This window comes from Cetorhinus maximus, chromosome 28 (assembly GCF_964194155.1).
Source record: "Cetorhinus maximus chromosome 28, sCetMax3.hap1.1, whole genome shotgun sequence".
Lineage (NCBI taxonomy): Eukaryota > Metazoa > Chordata > Chondrichthyes > Lamniformes > Cetorhinidae > Cetorhinus > Cetorhinus maximus.
The window spans coordinates 3,085,855-3,113,767 of NC_135906.1; the positions used below are offsets into that span (position 1 = coordinate 3,085,855).

Here is a 27,913-nt window from a genome sequence, read left to right on the forward strand (position 1 = left end):
GTGATCACCTCCTGGAACGTATGATCCTGGGAATTCTCATCCTCCCTCATGTTCCGCAGTGACTGCAGCCCCTCAAGCTTGGAAAACCTGGGCTCGAGCTCAAGCAGCTGGAACTCCTCCTCCACCCGTGGCCCCCCCAAGAATCATGTCCTGAAGTTCCCACACCGCGCAGGGATTGTAAGCAGCAGCTCTCAGCTGCCCATCCATGACTGAAGAAAAAATCCTCGATTACCTCTTTTACAATCTATTGAGTAAAATGTTTAAGTCATTAACTTTAATGAATGCCTCTAGACCTGCTCTGTGCCAATGCTTGGATTATTATTGTGACTGTTGCACGCACCCCGATTGAAATTGGTCGTTTCCTGACTCCGAGTTTAAGGAAGTGCCTTGCTGTCCTGTGACGTCACTCCCCGCTGCTTTGTGGAATGCACCATGGCAGGTCCACACTCCCCCTTCGCTCAGTCTCTCGCGCACGTGGCCCCCTTGGCCGGGTCCACTTTGGTTAAACGAGCATTGGCTGCAGAAGCCAGCAGGATCACATGGTTACCCAATGGGGAGAGTAATCACTCAGCACCCAATCCTGGCAGGATTTAACACGTGGTCAGGTTGTTTTGAATTTTATCTAAAACAGGAAGGGGATGAAAGTTGAAGGTAGGCGTGTTGCGTGTACAGATCATTTTTTTGGGGGTAGGATTGCAGAGAGAGGCTTTAGATTTCTTACACCATGTAGGGTAACAGAACGCTTAATCTGGAGTTTTCTGTAGTGCACAGAGGGAGTTGCTTAAACTGTGATACCTGAATATGAATGAAACTAATTAAGACACTGAATTAAATGTTCAGAAGTGAACAGTGCAGCTAATGGAGTGCAGCCTGTTCTCTTGCCCTCTTGTACTTGTCTAATCAAAGTGAGTGCTTGATGGAGCTTTACGTCTTATTGGCCATGTGCCATAGTTGGCATCTGGATATTTCTGCTTCCTTTCAGTTTACCAGTGCAGAATAAAAGGCTTTAAATTGCTACGTTGTGGTGTAGCATGTCTGGGAGCAGTTACAGAACATTGTGACCTATTAGGCGTCTCTGTAATTAGCAATGCATGAAACTCTTCAGATTTTCACCACTAGCCTGAATCTGAAGTGATGTGCTGTGGAAATGCACTACAAAATGGATCATGTTCACAGGGACGCGATGTACAAGCCTCTAGATGAGGGGGGAAAAACGTGCCCAACATAACCCTTACTTACCTGGCAGGGGAGAGACCATGATCGTGGTTCTGCCAGGGCAAGGTCGTGAAGCAAATGCTATAACCAATCGAACCCCATACCATGGGGTATCAAACACCGTCTGAGTCACGGTGAAGGACAGCGAAGGAGGAGCACCTATGGATCGGGCCTTCTTCGCCAGGAGGATCCTGTTGAAGGCGTGTGGATTTGAAGCTGCGGAGATCTACTCCCTGCAGCACTTCCCCAGCGCTGGATATTTTGACGTAAGCTTCAGGAATGTTGCTGCCTGCGTCAAGTTCCTGAAGGTGTTTGAGGAGAAGAGAGACCAGCCGGAGATGAAGATCCTGACGGTGGAGCCGCTCTTTTCTCTGCCGTTGCAACGGGACCGATTCGTGACGGTGCATCTCTACAACCCCCACGTCCCTGTCATCGACGTGCTCACCTTCCTCACCAGGTACTTCGACAAGGTTGGGAGCTGCACCGAGGTTAGAGACGATTTGGGGATCTGGACAGGCAAACGCCAGTTTAAGGTCACGCTCAAGACCGATGGTCAGGGAGCCACCTTCCACCCTCCTTCCAGATTTGCTATCGGGGGAAACCGTGGTTACCTTGTCTACGCTGGGCAACCCAAACTTTGTTGCTCATGTGGCAAGTCTGGTCATGTGGCGGCCAACTGCAGCGCCTCCCTCTGCAAGAACTGCAAACAGGAAGGGCACCAGACAAAGGACTGCAAACAGACTAAATGCTGCAACCTGTGTGGCGAGGCAGGTCACCTCTACAGGACCTGCCCCAAACGCTGTCTCACTTATGCACGGGCAGCCAAAGCCAACGAGGGGGAAGCAGGGAAATGCTTCATGTCACCACTACCAAGGACACTTGCAACACTCCAACCACCATGGCCCCCAGTGAGAACAACGGGACAAAGGAGGACACAGAGAGAGACAAGGTGGAGGAAAAGATTGAGGCAACAGACAGCCGATCAACAGCACTACCCCCTGAACCTCCCACTCCTCAGGAGAGCGAATCAATGGAGGAGGAGGAAGCAGTGGAAAATCAGCAGGGGGAAGTAGCAGCTGGTCGGGAGGAAACGACTCTCGTTCCTCCAGCTTGGGTATTCTGCTGCGGGGAGGCAACTTCACCGTCTCCGAGGTTAAGGAGGTGGTGGGCGGGCGCCTCCTCGTAGCAGACGTCATGTACAAGAATGCTCCACTCCGGTTAATTAACGTGTACACCCCGGCACAAAAGGCCGAGCGGCTGGAGGTTTTTCAGCAGCTCCCACTGCTGCTGGCGACCTCCAGGCCGGTCATTCTGGGCGGTGACTTCAACTGCATCATCGATGCGGCTGGACGATCCAGCAGGGCCGACAGCAGATTGGACGCTACGTCCAGATCCCTGATGGAAACAGTTAAGGATGCCAAGCTGCACAACGTCTTCAGCAACCCTGCAGACGGAGCGCAGCGTAGATACACCTGGTCGCGGCCAGACGGGTCCATCCGTTCCAGGATATATTTGCTGTTTGTGTCCCGAGCACTCGCAGTCAGATCCACCGATGTCAAGCCAGTGTTCTTCTCTGACCACTGCCTCCTACTGGCTGACTGTCACTTAAAGGAAGACCAGAGGGTGGGCAGGGGGGCATGGAAGCTAAACGTGCAACTGCTGACCCCAGAGAACATTGAGGAGCTCAAGAGGGTTTTCAAAGGTTGGAGAACCGTGAAACCCCTCTTTGAGTCCCTGACACACTGGTGGGAAGTGATCAAGGGAAACATCAAGAGGTTTTTCATCCTCAAAGGCACCCAGAAAGCTAGAAAGGAACAGAGGGAAATGTCTCGACTCCAGAAAAAGATGCAGAATCTGCTCCGGCTGCAGTCGATGGGGGTCGATGTCAAGGAGGAACTCCAAGAGGTGAAGAGCCAGCAAGCCTCGCTCTTTGCCTTGGAGGCCTCCAAGATCATCTTCCGTTCCAGAGTCCGCTCCGTGGAGCAGGATGAGACGTGCTCACGTTTCTTCTTCCAAAAGGTACACAGAGAGAGCTCTGTGATCAGCAGCCTGAAGGAAGAAGACGGCTCAGTAAAGTCATCGCAGTCCGACATTTTGAGGATCAGCAAATCCTTTTATGCCAGATTGTATGACGTGAAGCCCACAGACAGCACGGCCTCCCAGTCCTTCCTGTCCTCTATCACGGAGGTCTTGGATCAGGAGAAGGCCTTTGACAGAATATCGCACACCTACATGGTGGATGTGCTCTCCAAACTGTAGTTTGGGGAGGGAATTTGAAATTGGATCCAACTGCTCTACACTAACATCAGTAGCGCAGTCTCAATCAATGGGTGGGAAACAGATCGTTTTCCGATTAAATCTGGAGTCAGGCAGGGCTGCCCTCTCTCCCCTGTCCTGTTTGTGTGTTGCATAGAACCCTTTGCCGAGTCCATCAGGAAGGATCCGGGCATAAGAGGAGTGACGATCCCAGGCAGTGGAGGCACTCAGGTAAAAGCCTCCCTGTACATGGACGATGTCGCCGTCTTCTGCTCGGATCCGCTGTCGGTGCGCAGACTGATCCACATCTGCGACCAGTTCGAACTGGCCTCGGAAGCCAAGGTAAATCGTGGGAAGAGCGTGGCCATGTTCTTTGGGAACTGGGCTGACCGATCCTTTGTCCCCTACACCGTCAGGGCTGACAGCTTGAAGGTGCTGGGGATATGGTTCGGAGGGACCGGGGCATGCGTTAGAAACTGGAAGGTGTGAGTGTCTATGGTGAAATGAAAACTGGGCATGTGGGAGCGACGCTCCCTCTCCATTGCGGGTAAGGACCTGGTCATCAGGTGTGAGGCACTCTCGCTGTTGCTGTACGTGGCACAGGTCTGGCCCATTCCAGACACCTGCACGATGGCGATCACCCGAGCCACCTTTAACTTTATCTGGAGGTCGAAAATGGATCGTGTCTGCAAGGACGCGATGTACAAGCCTCTAGATAAAGGGGGAAAAAACGTGCCCAACATCGCCCTCATACTGATGGCCAACTTTGTGTGTGGCTGCATCAAGCGGTGCGTAGACCGTCAGTACGCAAACACCAAGTGTCACTACGTGCTGAGGTTCTACCTGTCCCCGGTGTTGCGAAGGATGGGTCTGGCCACGCTGCCGCGGAACGCTCCAAGTAGTTGGACCGTGCCGTACCACCTGTCCCTCGTGGAAAAATTTATGCAGAGAAACACCTATGACCACAAGTCCATCAGGCAGTGGTCGGCACGTAACGTCTTAGAGGCCCTGCGGGAAAAGGAGAGGGTGGACCCTGTGGGATGGTTTCCCGAGCAGACTGTTATTTGGCAGAATGCCTCAACGCCAGAACTTTCCAACAAGCACCAAGACGTGACTTGGCTGGTGGTGAGAAAGGCCCTCCCCGTCAGATCCTTCCTACACGCCAGGAGTCTCACCCACTCTGCACGTTGCCCTCGAGGTGGCTGTGGTGGGGAAGAGACCGTTGTTCACCTCCTTGTAGATTGTGCCTTTGCAAAGAAGGTCTGGAGAGAGATGCAGTGGTTGCTGTCGAGGTTCGTCCTGAGCAGTTCTGTGACACAGGACTCTGTGCTCTATGGGCTGTTCCCAGGGACACACACCGAGACAAACATCAACTGCAGCTGGAGGATCATCAACTTGGTGAAAGACGCTCTTTGGTCTGCCCGAAACTTGTTGGTCTTCCAGCGCAAAGAGTTGTCCCCGACCGAGTGTTGCAGACTGGCACATTCCAAAGTCCAGGACTACGTGCTGAGGGACGCACTAAAGCTTGGGGCAGCTGCCGCAAAGGCGCAATGGGGAAGGGTCACTGTCTAAGACCTTTCTGCCAGGGCACCGAGGGACTGGGAAATATTTAAATCCCCTCGGGCTGTACAGCTCAAATGAATGTCTGCAAATGATTGTAATATTCATTGTTTGTACTTATGCACCTGGTGATACATGTTGTAAAAGCTGAATCTGATTGTACCTTTGTGATGGTGATTTTGAAGTGGTTTGAAATGTTGTTCCAGATATTTTATGAATAAAGTATATTTTTCCAAAAAATAGTCAGTCCGACATTACAGGGACTGTTCAGCTGCACAGTGTAGATTAACCAGCCAGTCCGACATTACAGGGAATGTTCAGCTGCACAGTGTCCATTAACCAGCCAGTCTGACATTACAGGGACTGTTCAGCTGCCCAGTGTAGATTAACCAGCCAGTCCGACATTACAGGGAATGTTCAGCTGCACAGTGTCCATTAACCAGCCAGTCTGACATTACAGGGACTGTTCAGCTGCACAGTGTACATTAACCAGCCAGTCCGACATTACAGGAAATGTTCAGCTGCACAGTGTACATTAACCAGCCAGTCTGACATTACAGGGAATGTTCAGCTGCACAGTGTAAATTAACCAGCCAGTCTGACATTACAGGGAATGTTCAGCTGCACAGTGTACATTAACCAGCCAGTCCGACATTACAGGGAATGTTCAGCTGCACAGTGTACATTAACCAGCCAGTCCGACATTACAGGGACTGTTCAGCTGCACAGTGTACATTAACCAGCCAGTCTGACATTACAGGGAATGTTCAGCTGCACAGTGTACATTAACCAGCCAGTCCGACATTACAGGGACTGTTCAGCTGCACAGTGTACATTAACCAGCCAGTCCGACATTACAGGGAATGTTCAGCTGCACAGTGTACATTAACCAGCCAGTCCGACATTACTGGGAATGTTGAGCTGCACAGTGTACATTAACCAGCCAGTCCGACATTACAGGGAATGTTCAGCTGCACAGTGTACATTAACCAGCCAGTCTGACATTACAGGGAATGTTCAGCTGCACAGTATACATTAACCAGCCAGTCTGACATTACAGGGACTGTTCAGCTGCACAGTGTACATTAACCAGCCAGTCTGACATTACAGGGACTGTTCAGCTGCACAGTGTCCATTAACCAGCCAGTCTGACATTACAGGGACTGTTCAGCTGCACAGTGTACATTAACCAGCCAGTCCGACATTACTGGGAATGTTCAGCTGCACAGTGTACATTAACCAGCCAGTCCGACATTACAGGGAATGTTCAGCTTGTTACAAAGAACATGCTCCAGTTCCACATCATCAAAGACAAACTGTGCACTATATGATTGTGCTGTTGGGCTGGAGCAGTTTCAGTGAATTCTGAAGACTGCTAGCTATAAAGACGCTAACATTTATTTTCACATATTCACAGATTAAGGAGAACATTCTTACAAGCTTCTGACCATACTTGCTTTCCTTTCACTTCAGATTGTCCCAGAATCTCACATCACATGAGAAAGTCACTTCCTTCTCTGACATCACAGACTATTACAGTTAACCCTTTATGGGACTGAGTCTAACATACTCCATTGTACCACATACACTCCAAGATGCAAAGACTGAGGACACCTGAAAAGATGGACAAGACTCCTGAATAAAAGGAATAGGGGCAGAGTGTAATATTAATACAAGCTCCCTGCTTACAGCAGCCATTTGGGATGATGATCCCTCAAATGAAACTACTACGAGGTTAAGAAGCACACAATATAAGGCCAGTGGAAATCACTGGACATTGTTGCACTTTGGGTGGGATTTATACCTTTTCTTTCAAGTCAGCGACGCCCCCCTGCAAATCGCCCACCTTCTGAGACACCTCCTTCTTTGCATGTAGTTCAGATTGGAAAGAGCTGGGCAGTTCCAGTTCTTGTTGCTGTGTAAAAATCATTTAAACTAAAAGTCACGAAATAGCTAACCCCAGAATTTCTTTGTGCTTCTTGTCTTGAAATGTATTCGCTGGAACATTTTCTCCAGAACAATCTTATGAGAGTGAGAGATTTGAAATTACAAAACAAATTCTTTCACCAATGACACACCATAAACCTCACTACTCAGTGAAATCAAACGGAGGGAGCTCGGGCTGTGACTTGGTTGGAGTTCCCGAGTCTTGGTGAATATACAATTTAGAATTTCGAAACAATCTGGAGACAAAGTTAATGAGGCAACTTTTAAACGAGGCTAAAATTGAATTTTCAGGTTCCCAAAACTTCTTCCTGAAGCTTCGTCCTGATCTGGTTCAGTTCTTCAGTCGTTCTGGTGATCGCTGTCTTCAGCCTTTGGTTTTCCTCACTTACCTGATCCAGTCGTTCCTGCAGATGGACACATTTCATTATTAAAAGTAACTGTGGATACACAACAGGAAACAGAGCTCTGCTTCAGGTAGGTGCATAATTCCAAGCAGTCAGGCCCGGCAGTCAGAGAGGCTGATGGGTGAAAACCAGAAACACGAGTCCTGGCAGGAACCAAACAGGCTGTCTTTAATTTAACCGAGGACGGTTTGGAGAAAGTTCTCACACATCCAGGTTCTGATGTCAGTAATTGTTGCTGTCACACTAGCTGTTCTCTGTGACTTTGATGAATGGGGTCCCGGTGCTGTGAGAGACAGGGCGGGAGATTAGAGGGTTTCAAATAAGGATCAGTGGGAGGGGTGACAGCATAGGTGAGAGACAGCAATATCTTCCAAGACTGGAGAAAAATCTGGAGATTGGGCAGCAGCTGCAGAGAGAGTGTGAACGGGTTAAGTGTGCATTTCTTAAGGAGTGAGTGTCAATGGCAGTCTGGACAATGATCAAATGGCAAATCCTAGTCACGATGACAAGTGGCTTGTTCTCAAGGTTTCTGTGAATGCTGCTCCGGAACTAATACCTAGTGGAAGAGTTTGAGGAGTGAAAGAGAGTGGACGGTCTATACACTGGATCTTGACCTCCGATCCCACTGAGTGACCACCTCCTCCTGACACTGTGACCCTTGCCTCCTCAGTTCACCCTTCACCTCCCTCTCACCTTCTTCTTCACAGCCGCCAGTTGGGTTTGTTTTTTGTGCCAACCTTGGTGTTCGGTCCAAGTTCCACCGATCTGGTAACTGGTGCCTTTTCTCTGTTACCGTCTCCAGCAGCTGAATCTTTCTGTTGTTTCTTAGCAACCGGAACTGGAGACAGGACTTGGGTCTGGTTTGAGTGGGACGCCTCGGGATGTATAAAAGTTTCTTTGTCTCTGTGGTGTACAATTTCCCTGACTTCTTCCATTGTTCGTCCAATGAGGCAGGATAGGATATTTGGTGCACCATACTGAGCCGGTAGTGTAGACATTGTTCATCATCATCATTTACAACACTATTCCTGATGTTCATATGCTGTCTAGCTTTCTTTTCCATTGCTGACTTATGAACATACGAAATAGGAGCAGATGTAGGCCATTCGGCCCCTCGAGTCTGCTCTGCCGTTCAATAACAGTAGGGCTGATCTGTTTGTGTTTCGACTTCTACGTTCCCACCTACCGCTGATAACCTTTGATTCTGTTGCCTGACAAGAATCTTTCTTAAAAATATTCAATGACCCCACTTCCACCACTTTCTGACGCAGAGTTCCAAAGTCGCACAACTCTCATCTCTGTCTGATAAGGGTGACCCCTCATTTTAAAACAGTTGCCGCTAGTTCTGACTCACCCACTAGAGGAAACATGCTTTCTAATTCCATCTTGTCAAGACCATTCAGGATCTTATAGACTTCAATCAGGTCACCCCTCACTCCTCTAAACTCCAGTGGAAACAAGCTCAGCCTGTCCAACCTATCCTCATAAGACAATCTGCTCATTCCAGGTATCAATCTAGTAAACCTCCTCTGAAACACCTCCAACATACTTAATTCTTCCTTAAATAAGGAGACCAAAACTGCACACAGTATTCGAGATGTGGTCTCACCAATGCCCTGTCCTGTATTTCAATTAAAAATCCTTAAGCAAAGGGCTTGCTGCCGTCTCAAACAAAACTCTCTCCGCTACCAAGGCTCTGCTGTAATTTATTTATCTTCATGACATCATAACACGAGGACTGTATGACATCAGAAGAGTCCATTATTTCGAAATGATCCACATCAAAGCTACAGGAAAAACATTGAAACGTAGCAACATGAGTTTCACTATTCAATGAGATTATGGCTGATGTGAATCCTAACACTATTTACCTGCCTTGTCCCCATCTCCCTGAGTTCCCTGGTCCACCAAAGCTCCTTCAATCTCAGGTTTTAAATGATTAATTGAGCTTGTCTCTGTGATTGTATAGTGGGATCGAGTTCTACCCTTCTCCCACCCTTTGTGTGATGAAGTGTTTCCTAACTTCTCTCCTCAATGACCTGGCTCTGATTTTCAGGTTTTGTCTCTTTGTCCTGGGCCTGGATTTCCCCCACTATCCTGCCCCAAATCGAGTGGGATAGCTCAAACACAAACAGCTCGGGAGGAAGACTAGTGTAGGGAGAGATTGAGGCAATCCCAGCCTGTGAAGTCAAACATTTCCAAGTTTACATCAATAATTCCAACCTTTCAAAGCGCTAGATCGGAGATTACACTCTGGGAGCTTTCTGATATGGTGGCCAAGTGTGTCTGTATGATGTCATCACCCTCTGCCTAATTTAAAGGCCCATGGCAACAATTAACAGCAGCAGATTAATAGTGAAATGTCTGTGAACTGATCGTCCATCCGTGCTAAATGGATGCATGGGTCCATGTCAGGAGTTTGTGTGTTTAATTTGAGACAATTTCAGAAGAATAAAAATGCAAAGTTTTAAAGCAAACAAGTTGAGAGGGAATGTGAGAGGGAACTTATTTTGCATAATGTCCATTGTGTTTCTGATATGGAGTAAGAGAGAATTGTTTTTAATGAAGAGAGATGTTGGAAATGCTCAGCGGGTGTGACAGCGGGTGTGTAGAGAGAAAGAGAGTTGCAGTTTCAGGCAGATAAGTTTTGATGAGGAGTGGGAAAAGTTTGAAATGTGATGGGCTTTAGGCGAGGGGAGGGTGATAAAATGAAGAAAAGGGAAGGTGTGTGATTGGGTGTAAGAGAGGAGAGATGAAACGCCCTGGTCAGGTTGCAGTGCCACGAAATGAGGAATGAGCAGGAGGGAGAATTCCAGCAGGTGGGGTTATATTTTCTTCTAAAAGAATGGCACAAAAACACAGCAAAATGGTGGCTGAAATAGCTCAGTTGGGACAGTGTTAGATTGAGGATCTGAAGCTCCCTGGTTCAATCCTATGTTTCAGCAGCTCTCATTCTGGGAGCTCTTTGCTGCTCTCACTCCACATATCCCCCGATTCCCTGAGATCCAAAATCTGTTCTTTCTCAGCGTTAACTATATTCAATGATGGAGCATCCACTCCCCCTCTGGGGTAGAGAATTCCACAGATTCACAACTCTCAGTGAAGAAATGTCTCCATATTTCAGTTGTAAATGATGGGCCCCTTATCCTGAGTCAGTGCCCCCATGTTTCAAGATTTCCCAGCCAGGGGAAACAACTGCTCAATATTTACCCTGTCAATCTTCCTCAGTATCTTATATGTTTCAATGCGGTCAGCTCACATTCTTCAAAACTTCAATGTTTATACCCTCAATCTGCCCAAACTTTTCTTATAAACAATCCCCTTCACCCCAGGGGTCAACCTGGTGAACCTTCTCTGAATTGGCTCCAATGTAAGTGTATTTGTCATTGAGTAAGGTGCCTAAATCTGTCCGCGGTGCAGTCGGAGTGGTCTCACCAAAGCCCTGTACAATTGTAACAAGACGTCCCTACTTTTACACTCTGTCCCCCTTGTAATGAAGCCCAGCATTCAACTTGCCTTCCTAATTCCTGCCTGGACTTGCATGCTAACTTTTGGAGTTTCATGTATGAGGGACACCCAGTTCCCTCTGTACTGCAGCATTCTGCAGTCTCTCTGCATTTCAATAATATTCTGCTATTCTGTTCTTCCTGCCAAAGTGGATAACCTCACGTTTTCCCACATTTTTATCCATCTCTGAAATATTGGCTGACTCCCTTAACCCATCGATATCCCTTTGCCGTGATTTTCCGGCCCCATGTGGCAGTGCCCATCACAGGGGATGGGGCAGGTCAGCCAAAGTTCCATTAACTTTTGGCGGGACCGGAAGATCCTGGTGACAGGTGGTGCTGGAAAATCCTGTGCCCTGGCAATTTGCTTTCCCACCTATCCTTGTATTGGATGCAAATTTGTCAATAATCTCGGTCCCTTCATCCAAGTTGCTCATATGGATTGTAAGTAGTTGAGATTCCAGCACGGGTCCCTGGGACACTCCTCTAGTGACCATTAGCCAACTTGAAAATGAACTAATTCTGCTGACCACCCAGCATTCTCCATGGCACCGGAAAAGACAACGGCAAACTCAGCCTTGTCAACACTGCAAAGTCCTCCTAACTATCATCTGGGGGCTAGTGCCAAAAGCTGTCTCACAGACTAGTGAAGCAATGGAATCATACCTCACAGATCAGGTCCCAGAAACCACCGTCATCATCCCAGCAAAGGTGGCCGCACAGTGCTATACTGTCGGGAGGGAGTGTCGACTCTGGACCCCATGAAGTCTCATGGTATCAGGTCAAACAAGAAGGAAACCTCCTTCTGATTACCACGTACCGTCCTCCCTCAGCTGAAGAATTAGCGCTCCTCCTCCTCCAACACCAATTGACGGAAGTACTAAGGGTGACAAGGGCGCAGAATGTACTCTGGGTGGGGACTTCAATGTCCATCACTAAGAGTGGCTCGGTTGCACAACTACTGACTGAGCTGGCTGAGTCCTAATTGACATAGCTTCTAGACTGGGTCTGGGGCAGGTGGTGAGGGAAAAAAAATGATTGACTTCATCCTCACCCACCTGCCTGTCGCAGATGCATCTGTCCATGACAGTATCGGTAGGAGTGACCATTGCACAATCATTGTGGAGACCAAGTCCTGCCTTCACATTAAGGATACCCTCCATCGTGTTGTGGGGCGCTACCACTGTGCTAAATGGGATAGATTTCAAACAGATCTAACAAATCAAGACTGGGCTTCCATAAGGCGCTGAGCGCCATCAGAAGCTGCAGAATTGTACTCGAACACAACCTGTAACCTCATGGCCCTGCATATCCCCCACTCTACCATCATCACCAAGCCAGGCGATTGACCCTGGTTCAATGAAGAGCGCAGGAGGGCATGCCAGGAGCAGCACCAGGTATACCTAAAAATGAGGTGTCAACTTGGTAAAGCTATAACACAGGACTACTTGCGTACCAACCAGCATCAGCAACAAGTGATAGACAGAGCTAAGCAATCCCACAACCAACGGATGAGATCTAAGCTCTGCAGTCCTGCCACATCTAGTTGTGAATGGTGGTGGACAATTAAACAACTCACTGGAGGAGGCAGCTCCATAAATATCCCCATCCTCAATGATGGGGGAGCCCAGCACATCAGTGAAAAAGATAAGGCTGAAGCATTTGCAACAACTTTCAGCCACAAGTGCTGAGTGGATGATCCACCTCAGCCTCCTCCGGAAGTCCCCAGCATCACAGATGCCCGTCTCCAGCCAATTCGATTCACTCCACGTGATATCATGAAACAGATGAAGACCCTGGATACTGCAAAGGCTATGGGCCCTGACAATATTTCAGCAATAGTACTGAAGACTTGTGCTCCTGAACTTGCCATGCCCCTAGCCAAGCTGTTCCAGTACAGCTCAACACTGGCATCTACCCGGCTATGTGGAAAATTGCCCGTGTATGTCCTGTACGCAAAAAGCAGGGCAATCCAACCCAGCCAATTACCGCCCCATCAGTCCACTCTCGATCATCAGTAAAGCAATGGAAGGAGTCATCAACAGTGCTATCAAGCAGCACTTGCTGAGCAATAACCTGCTCATTGATGCCCAGTATGGATTTCGCCAGGGACTCTCAGCTCCTGACTTCATTACATCTCCAGAACCTGTGGAATTTTGTAAGATGACAGCCCATGCATAAACTCTCTCTGCAGCCACTTCTTATAGGACCCTAGAATGCAGGCCATCAGGTCCAGGGGACTTGTCAGCTTTAAGTCCCATTAGTATTCCCATTACTCTTTCTCTCGTGATAGTGGTTGTTTTAAGACCCCTGCTCCCTGTAGCCCCTTGACCTTCCACTATTATTGGGATGTTGTTCGTGTCGTATACCATGAAAACAGATTCAAAATAATTTTTGTTCATTCATGAGGTTTGGGCATCACTGGCTCAGCCAGCGTTTATGGCCCGTCCCTCATTGCCCTTGTGAAGGTGGTGGTGAGCTGCCTTCTTGAACCACTGCAGTCCCTGTGGTGTAGTTACACCCACACTGCTGTTAGGGAGGGAGGTCCAGGAATTGGACCCAGCGACAGTGAAGGAACAGCGATATATTTCCAAGTCAGATGGTGAGTGGCGTGGAGAGGATCTTCCAGGTGGTTGTGTTCCTATTTATCTGCTGCCCTTGTCCTTCTAGATGGTAGTGGTCGTGGATTTGCAAGGTGCTGTTATAGGAGCCTTGGTGAGTTTCTGCAGAGCATCTTGTGCACTGTGCATTGGTGATGCAGCGAGTGAATGATTGTGAATGGGGTGCCAGTCAAGTGGGCTGATTTGCCCTGGGTGGTGTCGAGCTTCTCGAGTGTTGTTGGAGCTGTACTTGTCTAGACAAGGGGCAATTATTCCATCACACTCCTGACTTGTGCCTTGTAGATGGTGGACAGGCTTAAGGGAATCAGGAGGTGAAATACTCAATGCAGGATTCCTAGCCTCTGATCTGCCCTTTTAGCCACAGTATTTATGTGGCTCTTCCAGTTCAGTTTCTGGTCAATGGTAACCCACAGGATGTTGATAGTGGGGAATTCAGCGATGGTAATGCCATTGTACGTCAAAGGGAAATTCTCTCTTGTTGGAAATGTTCATTGCTTGGTACTCATGTGGCACGAATGTTACCTGCAACTTGTCAGCCCAAGCCTGGATATAGTCCAGTTTTTGCTGCATTTGGACATGGGCTGCTTCAGTATCTGAGGAGTCCTGAATGAAGCTGAATATTGTGCAATCATCAGTGAACATCCCCATTTTTGACCTTATGAAGGGAAGGTCTTTGATGAAGCAGCTGAAGATGGTTGGGGTTTGGACACTGCCCTGAGGACCAAGGCTGTAATGAGGTCAGGAGCTGAGTGGCCCTGGCAAAACCCAAACTGAGTGTTAGTGAGCAGTGACAGTGCTATCAAGCAGCACTTGCGACGACCCCTTCCATCACTTTGCTGATGATTGAGAGTTGACTGATGGGGCGGGAATTGGCCGGGTTGGATTTGTCCTGCTTTTTGTGTGGACAGGTCACATCTGGGCAATTTTCCACTTTGCTGGGTGATGCCAGTGTTGTAGCCGCACTGTAACAGCTTGAACAGGGGAACGGCAAGTTCTGGAGCACAAGCCTTCAGTACTATTGCTGGAATATTGTAAGGGCCAGTGCAGATGCAGATCCAGGGCCTTCAGCCATTTCTTGATATCATGTAGACAAGGTTGTAAAGAAGGCATATGGAAGGTTCTCCTATATTGGCAGAGGTATAGGATATAAAAGTGAGGATATAATGTTGGAATTGTATAAAACACTGGTGAGGCCGCAACTGGAGTATTGTGTGCAGCTCTGATCACCACATTACAGGATGGACGTAATAGCCCTGGGGAGAGTGCAGAGGAGGTTTACAAGAAGGTTGCCAGGTTTAGAAAAGTGTAGCTACGAGGAGAGATTGGATAGGTTGGGTTATTTTCCCTAGAACAAAGAAGGCTGAGAGGTGACTTGATTGAGGTGTACAAAATGATGAGGGGAATAGATAGAGTGGACAGGGTAAAATTGTTTTCCTTGGTGGAGAATTCTTGAACCAGGGGATAGGTGGCAGAAGGTGTAGGGGGTCATGAGGAAGAACTTTTTTACGCAGAGGGTAGTGGGTGTCTGGAATTCACTGCCCAAGTTGGTGGTAGAGGCAGAAATTCTAAACTCTTTTAAAAAGGACCTGGATCTGCACCTTAAGTGCTGTAAGCTGCAGGGCTATGGGCCAGGTGCAGGAAGGTGGGACTCGAAAGGGCACCCTGGACAAGATGGGCCAAATGGCCTCCTTCTGTGCTGTAACTTTTCTATGGTTCTATGTGGAGTGAATCAAATTGGCTGAAGACTGGCATCTGTGGTGCTGGAGACCTCAGGAGGAGGCTGAGATGGATCACCCACTTGGCACTTCTGGCTGAAGATTGATGCTAATACTTCAGCCTTGTCTTTTTGCACTGATGTGCTGGGCTCCCCCATCATTGTGCATAGGGATATTTGAGGAGTCCCCTTCTCCAGTGAATTGTTTAGTTGTCCACCACCATCCACAACTGGATGTGGCAGGGCTTAGATCTGATCCATTGCTTGTAGCTCTGTCTATTGCTGCTGCTTCCACTGTTTTGCATTCAAGTCATCCTGTGTTATTGTTTAATCAGGTTGACCCCTCATTTTTAGGTTTGCCTCGTGCTGCTCCTGGCATGCCCTCCTGCACTATTTATTGAACCAGGGTTGGTACCCCAGCTTGATGGTAACGGTAGAGTGGGGGATATGCTGGGCCGCAAGGTTACTGATTGTGGCTGAACACAATTGTGCTGCTGCTGATGGCCCACAGTGCCTCATAGATGCCCAGTTTTTGTCATACCAATACTGTCATGGACAGAGGCATCTGCAACAGGTAGATTGGTGAAGTCAAGGTCAGGTAGGTTTCTCCCTCACCACCTGCTGCTGACCCAGTCTTGCAGTTATGTCCTTGAGGACTCAGCAGCTGTGATGAACATTTAAGTCCCCCACCCAGAGTACATTTGTACCCTTCTTGCCCTCAGTGCTTCTTCCATGTGGTGTTTATCATGGAGGAGGAGTGTTGATTCATCAGCTGAGGTGGGGGCAGTAGGTGGTAGTCAGCAGAAGTGTTCCTTGTCCATGTTTGACCTGATGCCATGAGACTTCCTGGGGTCCAGAGTCAATGTTGAGAACTCCCAGAGCAACTCCCTCCCTCCTGTACACCACTGGGCTGCCACCTCTGGTGGGCCTGCCCTGCCAGTGGAACAGGACATCCCCAGGGACGGCGATGATTCATACGTATGACGATGTCAGGCTACTGCTCGGAGTGTCTGTGGGACAGCTCTCCCAATTTTGGCTCAAAGCACCATACGTTTGTAAGGAGGACAGGATTTGTCGTTGTTGCTTCCAGTGCCTAGGTGGATGCTGGATACATCCAGTTTCATTTACTTGCTGCCACTGAGTAGCTTGCTCGGCCATCTTGGGGCACCACCAATGCACAATGGTAACTGTGTACCATCTACAACATGCACTGCGCTAACTCAAGGCTCCTTAGACAGCAACTTCCAAACCCACAGCCTCTACCATCTAGAAGGGCAGCAGCTACATTTGAACACCACCTGCAAGTTCCCCTCCAAACCACACCATCTTGTTGTGGAACTATAACTACCGTTCCTTCATTGTCACAGGGTCAAAATCCTGGAACTGCCTCCCTTGCAGCAGTGTGTGCAGCTGAATACCCATGGAGTGCAGCAGCTCACCATCACCTTCTGAGGGGTAATTAATGCTGGCCTTGCCAGCAATATCATCATCCTTGGAAAAATTAATAATGCAACTTCATCTTGGATCCCCCAGTCCCCAATGAATCCATTGGTCTCTCACAGGAGACCATTCTCCCTGCTCCAACCATCATCTCTGCTTAAGTCAAAGTGATTCAGTCTTGAATACCCAGGGAGAACAATTGGTTTAGTGATAACCACCAGAGCTGGCTGGACCCCATGAAGCAGTGTCCCGCTGTCCTATGCCAAAACTCATCACTATTCCAGGGTCATGCTACAATGTTAGGAACCCTCCATCTTCTCCACTCCAAACCATCTTTGAAAACCCTTTCCCATCACCAACAAGAACAAACAGTTCATGGACTTTGTGACAAAGGTTCAGATCAGCTGCTTCTGCCACCTCCCTTCCTTCCCCTCACCCATCAGGACAAACTTCCTCTCGGGCTCTTCCCTATCCTAGCCTGGACTGATGTCTTTCTCCATCTCCCCTCAGGCACTCTCCAACTTCATCTTGCTCCCGACCCCTCATCTCATGTACCCTCAACCTTACTCCCACTAAACTGTTGAGCACACAATTTCTCTTCCTGGTCTGACATGAGCTAATATTAATACTTTCCTCTCCTCAGGTACTCTCCCCCTCCCCTTCAATTTCACTCTCAATGGCCCTGCTTCAATGTCAGTTCAGGTTTGTTGTTCTCAATTCCCTACAGAGAGGAAATTATTCCCCAAACCCACCCTACCAAATCCTCCCAACAGTTTAAACACCTTAGATCAGACTCAACCTTCTATCTAGGAGTTAAACTGCTCCTCCCCCCAAACTTTATTCTGGCCAATCAGCAGCGAGACTAAGAACACAATGGCTCCTTTGCTGTTCGATGTCCAAACCTCAGAAATCCAGATGTGTGGGTGCCCAGAGTTTGGAAAACTGAAGCATCACATCTGAGAGAGGCCAACATCCCATTAGCCCCAATTAACCATTTACAAATGAGGTATTGGACTCAAATTTGTTCCTTCAGATAACAGCATGATTTTTCTAGTTTTTGTTCAAGGTGGATGACCTCACTCTCCATCACAGAACATGAACAATCATTTAGTCACTCATTCAATCCCTTTTGCTCCTGTCTGCATGAAAATTACCACCTGCAAGCTTGGATATCCCTACAAATTATAAATGAAGTTCAGGCACCAGATCAGATCCCTGGCAACCACCACATGTCAATTCCTGACAGTCAGATGATGTTCTCCGGATCCCCAAACACTTCATTTTCCCTCCATGTCTGTGAAAGTTGGAATCCCTTCTGGAAGTCCAAGTGGACAACATCCTCATTAGTGAGCTCCGATGAAAATTGAGAGTTTAGTCCCATCCACTTAAAGCCATGCTGTCTCTCAGATCACCTTCTGTTTGAGCTGCAGATTAACTATTCCCCACAATAGACAGGCCTTTGTTAACTGGTTGACCAGTCAATTGTACAATTTCACCAGGTGTTAGAGATGAAAGACAAATGATTGCAAACAGGATGTTTATTTGATCGGTGTAGACCAGACCATACATACCCACTGATTACAGCAAACCTCAAACACTCCAATACAGTGAGCCCCCTCTCCAGGGGGTGAACATCACCATGGAAGAGAATGAGGCAGCCAGGCTCAGGAGCAGGTCCACAAGGAGGACCCAGAACTGCTCACACCCCCTCCCCCACACTGGGTGGCTATAGATACCAAGCCTGGGGTCTGAAGCACAAAAAAATTTAGTTACTGCTTCTCTCTATCTTCAGTAAACCCATCATCATCAGGCCGAGTTCTGTGCTTGGATAGACTAGCCCCAGCCATTAGTTCCACAGAGACATTTAACTAACATGTTGAGGATGCAGAGAAATCAGGTCCCAGACACAAGGGAGAAGGAATCACTGCTTTATTGATCACTGGTTGACCAGAGTTTGCTTGTGTCTCCTGTACAGGAACAAGGCCGGCAATGAAGCAGAGATCAGAGAGACAGCTGTCACAGTCAGGGCCACGATCAGGACCACCTCAGACTGCACACCTACAAAGCAATGAGAAACCAATGGTTAGTGAAGGAAACACTGAGGGGAAAATGGAAACCAGCAGTTGGCCAACTCACCACCTGGAGACCTCTCCTGCATCCTTCGCTCAGCCTCATTCAGGGACTCTGTTGCCAGGTTGGTCACATCAGTATCCAGAATGAGCAGGGCTCCAAGTGAGGCCTCACCCTCCCACTTCAATCCAGCTTCACTCTCTGCAACATCAAACATTCCAGTTAGAGAGGGGAAAGGGGGACGTCCAACATCTAGAGGATCAATGTCCTACCACCTTCAGGTACAAGATCTCTCCTTCCTCTGGGACCAAACAACAACTCCCTTGTGGCACCACAGTTACCCACATGTCAACAGGCACAGATGTCAATGCTCGATTCCTCCAATGGGGTCCAGCTAAACAAGAGAAAGAGCCCATCAACCAGGTTGTGCATCACATCCCCACACAACGTCCCTGATGGAGAGAGGGGGAACTGACACATTCTGCACCTTCTGGAAAGTACAAGCTTTGTTCCTGGAATCCCTCTGATCCAATGGAGCAACTTTCAGGTGACAGGTGATGAAAATCTGAGGGACACATTCAACACACGTCATGATTCAGTGACTCCCTCCCAACATGGAGACCCCAATGATCAGCTTCCTCTTACCAAGGAACGGTCATCTCCAAGGAAACGGAACGCATCCAGGTCAAACCGGAGCTTGTCCAGCTCCTGCTCGTCTCTTGGCAACACAAAGGTTGAAAAGGAGTCCTCAGCTTTGCTGTCCAGGAGGCAACTGAAGAAAGATTAAAAAGGGACAGGAAGTGAATCAAGTGAAGCCATTGAGATGGGACCAGCTGGAGAAAGCAGAGAGCTCCTTACCCATTGTGGTCAATGAAGCTGTATCTCGGGGTGGAGTCCTTGTCTGGGCTCAATGTAGCTACACAGCGGTCAATGTAGAGCTTCAGGGACATGTGGTTGATCATTGAAACAGAGGCCTCAATGTGAATGAGCTCACCCAGGTAGTAGATAGTCGAAGTGCGCTCTGTAAGCCAGTCACCTGAAGTACAAGAGGACAAGGGTTCAAGACAGTGGCTGTAACTCCCAGTGAGTGACTACAGGAAATCACTCCCCATCCACCCATCACATACCATTCATTAGGCGCAGAGAGAATGACAGATGCCCTTCTCCAGACTTGGTGGAGCTGAATGGGATCCAGGTGGGCTTGATGGGGTCACTGCTCACATTGCCCTTCCTGGAAAGGCAGGGGAGTCATTTTAGGACATCTTCAGAGACCACCAGCAGCTGTAGATCTTATTGACAAAGAGGGTAAAGATTCTCACCTCAAATAACGACACTCAATGGGAACGACAGCTCCATTCGTTCTCACAATGACAGATCCATGATACTCTGGGGTGTGGTTCAGGTGGGTGGTGTAGATGAGGAAATCTCCAATCATCTGAAAGAATCAGGTGAAGGAATGAAGAACTGATCTGAAATGAGAATGTTCTCCACAGGGGTTAACAATGAAGTCATCCCATCCCCTGAAAACAATTCTGAGGGGGATTGACAAGGTCAGTGTGAAGAGGCTGCTTCCTCCCAGCCGGAGGAGAGTTGATTATTAGGTGTAGGCTTCTCAGGTCAGGGGGTCACTTAAGATTAATGTGACAGGGAATTACTTCATTCAGCAGGTGGTGAATCTTTGGGATTCTATCCCAGAGAGCTGTGAATGCTCAGTCACGGAGTATGTTTGAGACAGATGGATTTATTTTGTGTCATTAAGGGAATGTTATGATGTGGCAGATGATGCTAGTCAGGTGGATCAAATCCACGAGGGAAACTTGATCATGCGCTCAACTGTTTTGCAATTAGTATTTTATTTTGAGATCAGTGTCCGGAATTCAGGAACAGCAAAGACTGCCACAAATTCAGGAGGTTTAGATAAAAATGTAAACATGAACTAAAAAAGAGATTAAGCACATACATAGGTCTATAAATTACTATAAGAACTCCCAAAATCTTCTGATTAATCTGGCTCCCAGTGACACCTTTATTAAGGCAACAGTAAAAAAAATTTGAATGGACCCAGGCAAAGCAACACCACCTGGACAGGAGAATTCAACACGAGTTAACACATCCTTGGTTCCTTTAGACAGGAACTTGATGCAGAGGCTGGAGGCTTCTCACATTTGTGAAAGATCTTAGGATGTCTTCACCACTGACTCAGCCTCATCCCCTTGACAGGTAAATTGCATTGTTCCCATATCTTGTTGCAACTTCACTTTTCATAATATAAAACTTGAGTACTAATTTATCAGTAACCTTTTGAAAAAATTAACACTTCAGCTTAGTTTCTGAAAGCTGGGTGTAACATCCCACCATCGCTTGGAAATTCAAGCTATCCGAAGTTATATGAAAAAGCAAATTTTCATCACATCTCATTCTAAAACTTCAGCCATGTTTATGGATTTAGCATTTCAAAGCTCGATTCTTTTTGATGACTCAAAGCCTCCAGACCAACTGTCCAATTCAGCCCCACACAAATTATCCAAACCCCAATAATACAATAAAGCACAATATTAGGATATTTATCATATTTTGATGACAGGAATCAAAGAGCTTGTTAAGAGGACAGGAACATGGCGGTTGTGTAGAAGTTCGGTCAGGATCTTAATGATTGGGGAACAGGCTCGAGGGGCCGAATGGCCTCATTATGGGCTGCAATGCAACCTCAGCCCTTTATCCAAAGAGGGCGATCATCAGAACAAGACCAGGATCCATTAATAGGGAAGTGACTCAACAAAAGGACAGCTTCAGTTAACAGTAAAAAGGAGCCACAAGTGGACAGTAACATGGAGCATGGAAATAGAAGAGTTTGAAGCCAGAGCACCAGTTATTCCAATGACAGGAAAAGTGGGAAGTGTGGAGTTCCTCTTTAGTCCAATACATCTCCATTCTCATTCCATTTTCTTCATTTAAGGCACAACCTGGTTGGATTAAACTGGACTGAAACCTCCAGTTGGATTGATCTGAATGAGGGGAATAGAGATGAAAATCCTCTAAACAACAAAAGGAAAAGCTTGGAGGATCCAAAGAGAAGGTTCAAGACCAATGGGGCTGATGTCATAGGTTGGAGAGACTCAGGAACCAGTTAATGCAAAATACAATACAAGATAGAAAGCTAATTTGTAGTTTTATAAAGCAGGAGATATATCTCCTCAATATCATTGACATCTCACTCAGTGTTGGAATGAAGAGTGGGGAACAACCTACAGCCCAAGCTTAGAGCAAGAGCTGAGGATTCCCATTACCTGCAACCTGCTGCCACACTCATGGAGTCCATAGTCAAAGAGGACAGTGTGGTTCTGAGAGTATATACTGGTTGGCCAACAGCCTGCTGTCCACCAGGGTCAGGTCAGCAGCTTTGATCAGGTGCCTGGTTCCAAATAAATCCAGCTGGACCCTGAGCAGCAGCTTGTCCTCTCCACACTGCACCATCACAGTCTGCAGTGGAGACACACTCCCACCCTCAGACACACGGAAATGGGAACCAAAGGGAGGCCCAGGAGGAGAGAATGTCTGAGGCACAGGGGTGGCTTTGACTCTGCTCCATAGAAACCTCTGGCCTAGAAACTGTTGCCAAGTATCAGAGCCACAAAGAGCTCCAACTAGCACCAGCACTGGGAACAAAGCCCTCACTACAAAATCCCCCATGATACCAAACAACTCAACCATCCCTTCAGCCACCGAGCAGCACCTTTTATACACACAAGCTGCACTCACTGACACCAATGAGACCATAAGCAGCAACATTGAACCAATTAACCAGCCCCAATCTCCACAATCTCCACCAATGACAGAACTCATGGATTTATTACCAGGAAGGCCGATTTTATTTGGACCAATAGGAGTTGGTCTGGTGGGGAAAGATGTCGATGAACAAAAGGGAAGGTGTGTGATAGGGTGGATGGCAGGAGAGATTAAAGGATAAAAGGTTTCATGGTACAAAAGCCAGAGGCAGTGGTAATGGGTAAAATAAAGAAACAAAAGATGTGTCCAGATGAGGTGTGAATGGCTGCATAGCAACCGTCTGAATGTAATGTAGAATCGTAGAATGTTTACAGCGCAGAAAGAGGCCACTCAGCCCATCGTGTCTGCCCCAGCTGAAGAACGAACCCCCCCAGCCTAATCCCACTTTCCAGCACTTGGTCCGTAGCCCTGCAGGTTCCGGCAGTTGAGGTGCATATCCAGACACCTTTTCAATGAGTTGAGGGTTCCGGCCTCTACTCCCCTTTCAGGCAGTGAGTTCCAGACCCACACAATCCTCTGGGTGAGAAAAGGTTTTCCTCATCTCCCCTCTAATCTTTCTATCAATCACTTAAAATCTATATCCCCTCATCAATGAGCTCTCTGCTAAAGGAAATAGGCCCTTCCCATCCAGTCTATCCAGGCCCTTCACAATTTTGTACATCTCAATCAAATCTCCCCTCAGCCTCCTCTGTTCCAAGGGGAACAACCCCAGCCTCTCCAATCTTTCCTCATATTTGCAATTTTCCAGCCCTGGCAACATCCTGGTAAATCTCCTCTGTTCCCTCTCGAATGCAATTACATCCTTTCTGTAACGAGGTGACCAGAACAGCACACAGTACTCAAGTCGTGGCCTAACTTATGTTTTATATAGTTCCAGCATAACCTCCCTGTTCTTATATTCTACACCTCGGCTAAGAAATGAAAGGATTCCATCTGCCTTCTTAACCACCTTCTCAACCTGTCCTGCTACCTTCTGGGATCTGTGGACATTCACTCTAATACCCCTCACTTCCTCTACACCTCTCGGTCCCCCCCCATTTATTGTGTAATCCTTTGCCTTGTTTGACCTCCCCAAATGCATCACCTCACACTTCTCTGGGCTGAATTCCATTTGCCACTTTTCTGCCCACTTGACCAGTCTATTGATATCTTCCTCCAGTCCACAGCAACTCTCCTCGCTATCAACCAATTTTTCTGCTGTCTGTAAACTTCTTGATCATTCTACATTTATGCCCAAATCATTAATATAGACCACAAAAAGCAGGGGGCCCAGTTCTGAGCCCTGTGGAACCTGACTGGAAAAAGCCTTCCAGTCGCAAAAACATCCATCCTTTGTTTCCTGCCACTGAGCCAATTTTGTATCCAGCTTCCTATGTTCCCCTGGATCCTATGGGCTTTTATTTTTTTAAGCAGTCTGCCATGTGGAACCTTGTCGAAAGCCTTGTTTTAATCAATGTGTATCACATCAACTATACCACCCTCATCAATCCTACTTGTTACTTCCTCAAAAACTTCAATCTAATTAGTCAGATATGACCTGTGTACTATAGGCCCCCAAACAGTCAGGGAGAGATAGAGGATCAAATATGTCATCAAATTTCAGAGAAGTGTAAGAATAATAGGGCAGTAATGGTAGGGGATTTTAACTACCCAAATATGAACTTGGATAGTTTTATTGTGCAAGGTAGGGAGGGAGCAAAATTCTGAAGTTGCATCCAGGAGAACTTTTTTAGACAGTGCGTAGAAAGCCCAGCAAGGGAGGGGGCAGTTCTGGACCTAATATTCTGAAATGAGCCCGGGCAGGTGGAAGGCATATCAGTAGGGGAGCATTTTGGAGATAGTGACCATAACTCAGTTAGATTTCGGATAGTTATGGAAAAGGATAAGGTTGGGCCAGGAATAAAAGTTCTAAACTGGGGAAAGGCTTTTTTACTAAGTTGCGATGCGATTTGGCACAAGTGGACTGGGAGCAGCTACTTGCAGATAAAACTGTGCCAGAGCAGTGGAGGGTCTTCCAGGAGGAAATAGTGAGAGCACAGGGCAAATATGTTCCCGTAAAGACAATGGGTGGGGGCAACCAATCCTGGAGAACCCTGGATGTCAAGGTGCATAAAAGTTAGGATGAAGAAAACGAGAGAAGTTTATGGCAGATACCGAGGGCTCAATACAGCTGAGTCCTTACAGGGGTGTAAAAAGTGTAGAGGGGAACTTAAAAAGGAAATTAGGAAAGCTAAGAGAGTGCATGAGAAAGCATTGGTGTGTAGAATAAAGGAAAACCCAAAGGGGTTATTTAAATATATGTAGAGTAAGAGAATAACTAGGGAAAGAGTAGGGCCAATTCGGGATAATAGAGGTAATCTGTGTGTGGACCCGGAAGACATGGGTGCAGTCCTCAATGAATCCTTTACGTCGGTCTTCACAATGGAAAAGGACGACGCAGATACAGATATCAGGATGGAGGACTGTGAAATATTAGAGGAAATTAACATAGAGAGAGAGGGGGCACTTGCAGGTCTAGCGGCCTTAGAAATGGATAAATCCACAGGCCCGGATGAGATGTATCCCAGGCTGTTGTGGAAGCCAAGGAAAGAGATATCAGGGGCCCTGGCAATTTTCAAATCCTCTCTGGCCACAGGTGCGGTGCCAGAGGACTGGAGGACTGCTAACGTTGTCCCATTATTAAAAAAGGGAGGAAGGGATAGACCAGGAAATTACAGGCCAGTCAGTCTAACCGCAGTTGTGGGGAAGTTACTAGAAAGAATTCTGAGGGACAGAATATATCTGGCCTTGGAGAGACAAGGATTAATCGGGGACAGTCAGCATGGGTTTGTTAAGGGAAGATCGTGTTTGAAAAGTTTGATCGTATTATTTGAGGAGGTAACCAGGAGTGTTGATGAGGGTAATGCGTTTGACTTTAGTAAGGCTTTTGATAAAGTCCCTCATGGCAGACTGGGCATGAAAGTAAGAGCCCATGGGATCCAAGGCAAAGTGGCATGTTGGATCCAAAATTGGCTGAGAGGCAGGAAGCAGAGTGTGATGGTAGAGGGATGTTTCTGTGACTGGAAGTCTATTTCTAGTGGGGTTCCGCAGAGCTCGGTGCTGGGGCCCTTGCTGTTTGTGGTGTACATAAATGATTTATATTTAAATGTAGGGGGTATGATTAAGAAGTTTGCAGATAAGAGGAAAATTGGTAGAGTGGTAAATAGTGAGGAGGATAGCCGTAAACTGCAGGAGGATATCAATGGACTGGTCAGGTGGGCAGAGCAGTGGCAAATGGAATTCAACCCGGAAAAGTGTGAGGTAATGCACTTGGGGATGGCTAACAAGGCAAGGGAATACACTATGAATGGTAGGACCCTGAAAAGCACTGAATATCAGAGGGACCTTGGTCAGCATATCCAAAGATCCCTGAAGGTAGCAGGGCAGCTAGATAAGGTGATTAAGAAGGCATGTGGGACACTTGCCTTTATTAGCCGAAGCATAGAATACAAGAGCAGGGAGGTTATGCTGGAACTGTATAAAACGCTGGTTAGGCCACAACTGGAGTACTGTGTGCAGTTCTGGTCACCACATTATAGGAAGGATGTGAATGCGCTGGAGATGTTGCAGAGGAGATTTACCAGGATGCTGCCTGGGCTGGAGGGTCTGAGCCATGAGGAAAGATTGGATAGGCTGGGGTTGTTTTCCTTGGAGCAATGAAGGTTGAGAGGGGACCTGATAGAGGTGTATAAGATTATGAGGAGCATAGATAGGGTGGATAGGAGGGCACGTTTTCCATTAGTAGATGGGTCAATAAGCAGGGGACATCGATTTAAGGGAAGAGGTAGAAGGCTGAGAGGGGTGTTGAGGAAACATTTTTTCACCCAGAGAGTGGTGGGAGTCTAGAACTCACTGCCTGAAAGGATGGTTGAGTCAGAAACTCTCGTAACATTTAAGAAGTATTTAGATATTCACTTGTGTTGCCATAGCCTCCAAGACTATGTGCCAAGCGCTGGAAAATGGGATTAGTGTAGTCAGATCTTTGTTGACTGGAGCGGACACCTCCTGGGGTACATTTCATCCAGCCCTGGTGATTTATCCACTTCTGGCGATGCTAATCCCCTTGATACTTCCTCTCTCCCTACGTTTATCACATCCAATACTTCACACTCCTCCTCCTGAACTACAATGTCTGCCTCCTCCCCCTCTTTTGTTAAGACAGATGCAAAGTATTCATTCAGACCCATACCTACATCCTCCGCCTCCACACACAGGTTACCTTTTCGGTGTTTTATGAGCTCCACTCTTTCCTTCATTATCCTCTTACTCTAAATGTATTGATCAATCATCTTTGTGTTGATTTTGCTTGCCAATATTCTTTCATGCCCTCTCTTTACTTTCCTAACTTCCTTTTTGATTTCACCCGTCCGCTTTCCCTACTTCTCTCAGCTTTCTGTAATATTCAGTTCTCAGTGTCTGACATAAGCTTTCCTTTTCTGCCTTATCTTTCCTTGAAAGCTCCTTGATATCCAGAGGGCTCTAGATTTGTCTCTCCCACCCATTTCTTTGTGGGAACATGTTTACTCTGAACCCCTTGAATCTCCTCGTTGGTTGCCTCTCACTGCCCTGACACTGATTTACCTTCAAGTAGCTGTTTCCATCCACTTTTGCTAAATCACTCCTCAGCTTATAAAATTGGCCGTGCCCCAATTTAGAAGTTTAACTCCTGTTCTATCACTGTCCTTTTCCACAATGATGTTAAAATTAACTGAACTATTATCACTACTACAAAAATGCTCCCCACTGTGACTCCTTCCACCTGATTCAATTTTTAAAGCTAAGTCCAGAACTGTGCCCTCTCTTCTTGGACTTGCTACATACTGGCCAAAAAAGTTCTCCTGAATGCTTCAAGAGAATTCTGTTCCCTCCATTGCTCTCACACTGAAACTATCCCAGTTAATATTGGGGTAGTTAAAAAACCCCTACAATTACTGCCCTACTGTTTTTGCACTGCTCAGAGATTTGCCTCCATATTTTCTCTCTTACCTTCCTCTGACTGTTTGGGGGTCTATAGTACATTCCCAGCAGCGTGACTGCCTCTTTTTTGATCCTAAAATCAATCAATCTGGCCTCAGTTGATGATCCATCTAATCTTTCAATCCTTCTCACAGATGGAATTGCTTCTCTAACAGAAATGGCCACCCCAGCTCCCTTTTTAACTCCCTCTCTATCTTGTGTGAAAGCCCTGTAACCTTGGTGTTATTACACTGCGCTCGATCTAACTGAACTGATCGGACACACAGACGGAGCTGGGTGTGGGTTTGAACCCCACACTGGACGGTTTGTGTTTTATTTCTCACACTGGGTGACAGAGCTGTTACACAAAAAATGGACACAGCACATTTCTGAAAGATT

At 47.3% G+C, this 27,913-nt stretch overlaps 2 protein-coding genes across 2 annotated transcripts in view; one reads left to right on the top strand and one right to left on the bottom strand.

Annotated features, from left to right (window-relative positions):
• The window catches only part of LOC144668738 (EVI5-like protein), a 96,624-nt gene that overhangs the window by 12,889 nt on the left and 55,822 nt on the right, over nt 1-27,913 (top strand). The window lies entirely within an intron of this gene.
• On the bottom strand, nt 18,600-27,577 carry LOC144668730 (zona pellucida sperm-binding protein 3-like). The gene is made up of 7 exons (XM_078531060.1): nt 27,545-27,577; nt 20,053-20,168; nt 19,861-19,964; nt 19,592-19,769; nt 19,379-19,505; nt 19,169-19,298; nt 18,600-18,721 (listed from the first exon to the last, which is right to left on the bottom strand). The coding sequence occupies exons 1-7, from the start codon at nt 27,575-27,577 to the stop codon at nt 18,600-18,602; spliced, it is 810 nt and encodes a 269-aa protein (XP_078387186.1).

Excerpts from the sequence above, each read along its gene's own strand:
- LOC144668730 (XM_078531060.1), bottom strand. The coding sequence starts at position 27,577 with ATGTACTATAGACCCCCAAACAGTCAGAGGAAG. Across the intron at positions 20,169-27,544 it reads CCCCAAACAGTCAGAGGAAG|ATGATTGGAGATTTCCTCAT; the intron begins GTAAGAGAGAAA and ends TGATTCTTTCAG. Across the intron at positions 18,722-19,168 it reads CAGGGACGTTGTGTGGGGAT|GTGTGCAGTCTGAGGTGGTC; the intron begins GTGATGCACAAC and ends ATTGCTTTGTAG.